Below are 6,112 nucleotides of genomic sequence, written 5' to 3'. Positions count from 1 at the left end.
GTTTGGGGTAAGTAGAGGTGCTTCTGGGCCAGAGCCTAGACCTGCAGACCCAGCTACCGCGGGTTTGGCACCTGATAGGCTGCAGCAGCCGTGCTAGAAATCCCCGACCAAGGCCAGCCAGAGCCAAGATCAAGCCTCCCTTCCCTTCTCAGATGTACAGCTGCTGTTGGCCTCTGGCCTCCTGGGAGATCCAACAAGAGGGAAGGACTGAGGTCATGCCGTGGGAATGAAATCACCCTGCACCCCCATCCTGTGGCCCCCCAACCCCCTCAGCGCCCACCCAGCAGGTTCTGGCGCCCCCAATCCCTTCCCTTAGTTTGCTGGAGCTGGAAACTAGGGAAGTGCAGAATGGCCGGTAGCCACCAGGGGGTGCCTTGTGGCAATATTGTGGGCTGTGGAAGTGGAGGCTGGGCTGATCTCTGTTCCTGGAATGGGCCAGGAGGGGGGAGGAACCAACGGAAGAGGGAAGGTGTGTCCCTGGCTGACTGGCTCTGGGCGAGGAGAGAAGACAGCCCTTCCAGTGACCAGTTGTGGGTCAGTTCTGGGACAGTGGCTACAGGTAGGTGGAGGTGAGGACTGAGCCCTGGTTTAACTTCCCCTAGTGCCAGGCCTTCCCACTTTCCTCAAACCTCCCTCCCTGCCTCCCACAACTCCCTGCTTCCTGCCCTTTATTTACTTATTTTTTACCCTAAAAAAGCCTTCCTCTTTCTTCTTCTCCCAAGCCTGTCCCCCTCCCGTCTCAGTAACTAAGTCTACAGGGTCAGAAGGTGACCTGCAGCTGTACTGCAGCTGGTGGTGGCCTCCAGGAACAGCTCTAGTCCCCAGTCACTGTGCTTCAGCCCACTAGGCCCACTAGGCCTTCTCAGACAGGTGGGCCGCTGGTGCCAGGGCAGGTGGCAGCAGGCAGCCCAGGTGAACCAGAGCCTCTTCCACCAGCCCAGCATGGCAGACCCTTTGCAGACCCAGGAGCTGGTGTACCTGGTCACAGGTGGCTGTGGTTTCCTGGGAGAGCATGTGGTACGGATGCTGCTGCAGCGGGAGCCCCGGCTCCGGGAGCTGCGGATCTTTGACCTGCACCTGGGCCCCTGGCTGGAGGAGCTGAAGACAGGTGATCGCAGCAACAGGGTGGGGGTGGGGGTAAAAGGTAGGGGGATGGAGAGTTGTATGTGGATCCCCTTCCCTATCCCCTCCTATAAGCTGGGATCCCCACCCTGGGGCGGAAAAGATGATGCCTGTTTGTTTCCCAGCACACATGGATGGGATGAATGAGTCACACGGGGAACATGTGGCTCCCAAGGGTGTGGGCTGAACCCAGCAGCTGTATGGTGCCCCAGCTCTGACAGCACTCTGGCCTCCCTGAATCCCTCACCAGGGCCTGTGCAGGTGATCGCCATCCAGGGGGATGTGACCCAGGCCCACGAGGTGGCAGCAGCTGTGGCTGGAGCCCACGTGGTTATCCACACGGCTGGGTTGGTGGACGTGTTTGGGAGAGCCAGTCCCCAGACCATCCACGATGTCAACGTGCAGGGTGAGACCTGGGCCAGCCCCCTACCTGTTCCAGTGCACTTCACACTCCCTGGCCCAGGGCCTGCTCTTGCCTGTTTTCTCCACCTCCTCTTCGACCTTGATCTCTTGCAATTCCCTCTGTAGCAATACATCCCAAATCCAGCCCTGACCCTATAATGGCAGGTCCTGCCCTCCTGTGACCTACTGTGATTTTCTGCAGACCTGGGGCAGGAAGCCACAATCCCCCTTCATGATGTAGGATGGGCATGGGGAGGGATAAAACCCAGAGCGGGAGGAAGCCTGAGCTTGGTTACATAGTCCCCTCCCTGCAGGGACACGGAACGTGATTGAAGCGTGTTTGCAGACTGGAACACAGTTCCTGGTCTACACCAGCAGCATGGAAGTCGTGGGGCCCAACATCAAAGGCCACCCCTTCTACAGGTGAGCTAAAGTCCCCTGCTGGTTTTTTAGGGCACCATTTCCCCACTGCATTAAGAACTTCCCTCTCCCCCACTAGGGGTAATGAAGACACCCCATATGAAGAAGTACACACACACCCTTACCCTTGCAGCAAGGCCCTAGCTGAGCGGCTAGTCCTAGAGGCCAATGGAAGAAAGGTGAGAGTGGAGGAAAAAGAGGCACAGAGAGATGGGGGAAGGGGCTGCCTGAAGTCTTGCGGCCTGCAGAGGCAGACCTGTCTCCTTGCCTCCTGCCCTGGGCCCCCCTCCTTCTACCTCCGTCCCGGGGAGGCCAAGGCAGGCATAGGTCCTCAGCCTTAGCAGTGACTGCCTTGTGCCATCAGGTCCACGGGGGACTGCCGCTGGTGACATGTGCCCTGCGCCCCACGGGTATCTACGGTGAAGGCCACCAGATCATGAGGGACTTCTACCGCCAGGGCCTGCGTCTGGGGGGTCGGCTCTTCCGGGCCATCCCAGCCACCGTGGAGCATGGCCGGGTCTATGTGGGTGAGGCCCAGGGAGGCCAGGGGGAGGCCACAAACAGGGCAGGAGGCTTATTCTAGAAGTGGTGCTGGAAGGGGCAGAGGGTTCATTAGTTAGAAAGGGTGGTCTCTAGCAGGGGCCAGGGTAGCAACTAGGATCACAGGAGGCCCTGTCTGCAGAGGCCACAGAAGCAGCAGTATCCTTGCCAAGGGGGTGGGGGGTGGCAGCTAAGGGTGCAGCATCACCCTAGGAGATGACAGGTTGGCCCAGGAAAGCCAGGACACAGGCAGCTTTTACTGGGACTTGTAGTTATTCGGGCGGCATTTCTATTGGCCCAAAGAGTGGGCGGCATGGACAAGGGTGGGTCCAAGAGAAAGCAACATCTACAGGGTTCCAAGGGCACTCAAGGGCATGCCCCCTCCCACCACCCTCCCGGCAGGCAATGTGGCCTGGATGCATGTGCTGGTGGCCCGAGAGCTGGAGCAGCGGGCAGCAGTGATGGGCGGCCAGGTGTATTTCTGCTATGACCAATCGCCCTACAAGAGCTATGAGGATTTCAACATGGAGTTCCTGGGCCCCTGCGGGCTGCGGCTGGTGGGCAGCCGCCCGCTGCTGCCCTACTGGCTGCTGGTGCTCTTGGCTACCCTCAACGTCCTGCTGCAATGGCTGCTGCGGCCGCTGCTGCTCTATGCACCCCTGCTCAACCCCTACACGCTGGCCATGGCCAACACCACCTTCACGGTCAGCACCGACAAGGCGTGGCGCCATTTTGGCTACGAGCCCCTGTTCTCCTGGGAGGATAGCCGGACTCGCACCATTCGCTGGGTGAAGGCCACGGAGGGGACAGCTCAGTGATGACGCCGCTAGGATGGGAGGCCCGGGAAGGCACGTCGCTCCAGGTCCGAGCTCTCAGGGCCTGGATGGAGAGGGAGGGGGGCGTTCTAGAGCAGAGGTGGGAGTCCAGAGTGGAAACGGCACCCCCGCTAGAGCCCTCCGCACTGTCCCCATTCTGGTTTTTTGTCCTGGTTTGTCCTTGGATAAAGGTTCGGGGCAGGGGACATCTACACTCTCAACCCTGGTTGATGGGGGTCAGGCTCCCCTGACCTTCCCAATTGCCTGTCCCACACCTTCTGGCTTTTGGAGCGGAAGTTGGGCAAGGCTTCCAGAACCACATGCTGGCCTCCTGGCATCCTGGATTGCGAGCAAAATGCTTCTCTGGCCCCTCCCTCCACCTTCATTCCTCCTCGGGGCTCGGATTCCCATTATTTAAAAACATGTTGTCACCTTTAGACATTTATCTTTTAATTCCCCTCCATGAAATCTGAGATTGGTGCATTTTCACTTCCTCCCACCTCTCCACCCAAATTCAGCTCCTGCGACGTTGTTGATCTCTGCCTGTAGGTGCCCCCACCATGGTGTGCCTGGCGAAAGCCCTGGATTAAAGTTCCTGGGTCCAAGCCTGTGTCCGTGTGTCTGTCCAGCTCCCTCCCCTCACCACCCCCCCAGCACCTCTCTCCACGGCGCCCCGTCCCAGGCGGGGACAGAAGGATGTGAGCACACAGCAAGCCCGCTGTTGGATTGGTTGCTATTTCTCCCGTCCCACGGGGCCCGAACCGGCCCAGAGTGGGGATGGGGGGCTCTGGGGACAGGACATGCAGGGCTGGGGTGGGGGGGGGAGGGCAGACTTATCCTGTGTTTTATCCATTTGCAACTTGGTTACCAATAGAGAGAAATGGGGCCCTGAGGGCTAACAGGAGAGGGTGGCCTGGCCCTGGAAACCCCCCCAACCCGGCCAGGCCTCAGGAGTCCTGTCCCCTCCAGGGAGGGGGGGATGGATAGCTCTAGAAACCAACAGAGAAACGGAGAAGGAGGGGCAGGGGCTCATGTCAGCAAACACGGCTACATCACGTGACACGCCAGCGACACGGAAAACACACGCCAACGCACACGGCTGCACAGCAGGCAGGGGGGGTGGTTGGGGGGGTGGAGAAGGGAGCCGGGGCCACCCATCTTGTCCTCTGCGGGGCGGGCTGGGGGGGGGGGACAGGGTGAATGCATAGAACACATGTGTACACGCTCAGGGCGTGGCTAGAGCGTGCTTCGACCCATGGGCACATGGGGTGGACACGCAGTGTGCTTCATGAGAGGTGAGGGAGAAGTGGGGGTGGGGGGAGCGGCGGGGGGGGGGGCCCTGGCCAGGCCCGGGACCACCCACGGGCACACCTGGGCTCGACAGCTGTAAGGGTGTGGAGGGTGGAAAGCGCACACTTGTCCGAGAACATGCAAAAGACACCAAGCCCCAAACACCACTCCAGGACACACGAACAGACGCGGGGCAGCCAACAAGCACACACACAGTGTAATGTGTGGGACTCAGAGCAAGTTAGGGCGGAGCAGGTCCTCGGAGCAGGCCCTCGGGGTTCCCTGGACCAACAGAGGCGCAGAGATGCGGCTGTGGGGCCTTAATACCGCTCGCGGAGGCAGCAGCAGCGCCCCTGGCCCCAACTCCACCCTTCTCGTGGCCCCGAGGCTCTGGGGCTTCCAGGAACACCTGGGTTGAAAGGGGCTCCTGGCCGGGCAGCAAGAAGGAAGGTGGCTTCCCTCTCTGAGCTGGCATGGGGTTAGGAGGGACATCAGGTTCTGGAAGGTCACGTCTTCACACACAAACACACACACACACACACAAAGTGGGACCCTGAGAGACCTATACACACATGCTCGGGTCCTTCTACTTTTGTGCACACAGATGTCCTACCCCCGGGCAGGGCACTTTCACACGTCCGTGTGTCAGTCTGCATCCCTGGGGCCTTTTAACCTTGATCTCACCTCCCGTACCTCCCACTTGGCAGGTCCAAGAGTGCATGAGGCATGCGTGGGTTGGCTATACCACAAGGGACACGCTAGCCCTTTCCTCGCCAGTAGAACCCCCAGGCCCCCCATCTCACCCTGCTGGAAGGAGCATCGTGCTGCTGACATTTCAGCAGGAGACAGGAAGGGTCCCCAGTCCCTGCCTGCCCCAGGCGTGGTTGCTCCGGTGAGTCTGAAATAAACATTTCCCCAAACCCCAGATCCCTGAGGTGAAGCTCCTGGGGTCAGTCCAGAGCCTGGGGACAAACACTTGGCCTCCTCAGTTGCAAGGTGAGTGTGTGGCAGGTGGTACCAGTGGGAAAGGGCAGCGCCTGCAGTTCTTACCACCTCAGAAACCGTTCCCCGCCCCCCAAAAGCCCCTTGGGACGGACATCGTGGACAAAGGGGTGTAGACCCGGCCAGTCTCTAGGCCAAGGCTGGCACACACGTGTGTTCCCGTGTGTGTGTGTGTGTGTGTGTACCTGGCTGTGGCCACCTTTACAAGCCTTCTCCACCTGGCCTGTGAGGACACTGAGACCTATCAGCTGGCAGCGACACTGGAAGATAAGGATCTGGTCTGTGCACACAGAGGCCCCCAGGCCTGGCAGGGCAGGGGACCCGGGTTGCACAATGTTGATGCATCTGGGCCCATGCCTTAGCCACACAAGGGCGAGCAGCCGGGGGTGGGGGGGGAAGGAACACAAACCTGGGGGGTGGGGTGGGGATTACACAACCTTCAAGACAAACACGTGTGTGTGCATGTGTGTAAGACACAGGGGGCAGGGAAACGCGAGGTAGAAAGCCCCCCGTCCCCACCC

The 6,112-nt window shown here is 60.2% G+C and overlaps 1 protein-coding gene across 2 annotated transcripts; it reads left to right on the top strand.

The window, feature by feature from the left end:
- The first annotated feature begins 408 nt into the window (after window positions 1-408).
- Window positions 409-3,904, top strand: HSD3B7 (hydroxy-delta-5-steroid dehydrogenase, 3 beta- and steroid delta-isomerase 7). Of its 2 annotated transcripts, none has more exons than XM_077141186.1 (7): window positions 409-559; window positions 937-1,108; window positions 1,373-1,528; window positions 1,839-1,947; window positions 2,024-2,123; window positions 2,309-2,471; window positions 2,887-3,904. In XM_077141186.1, the coding sequence occupies exons 1-7, from the start codon at window positions 431-433 to the stop codon at window positions 3,300-3,302; spliced, it is 1,245 nt and encodes a 414-aa protein (XP_076997301.1). In that variant the 5' UTR covers window positions 409-430; the 3' UTR covers window positions 3,303-3,904. The 2 variants fall into 2 exon arrangements, with proteins under 2 accessions (XP_076997301.1, XP_076997302.1); XM_077141187.1 differs by having other exon boundaries at window positions 505-569.
- Window positions 3,905-6,112: the final 2,208 nt, after the last annotated feature.

This window comes from Tamandua tetradactyla, chromosome 23 (assembly GCF_023851605.1).
Source record: "Tamandua tetradactyla isolate mTamTet1 chromosome 23, mTamTet1.pri, whole genome shotgun sequence".
NCBI lineage: Eukaryota > Metazoa > Chordata > Mammalia > Pilosa > Myrmecophagidae > Tamandua > Tamandua tetradactyla.
This window is presented reverse-complemented; position numbering and strand designations above follow the sequence as displayed.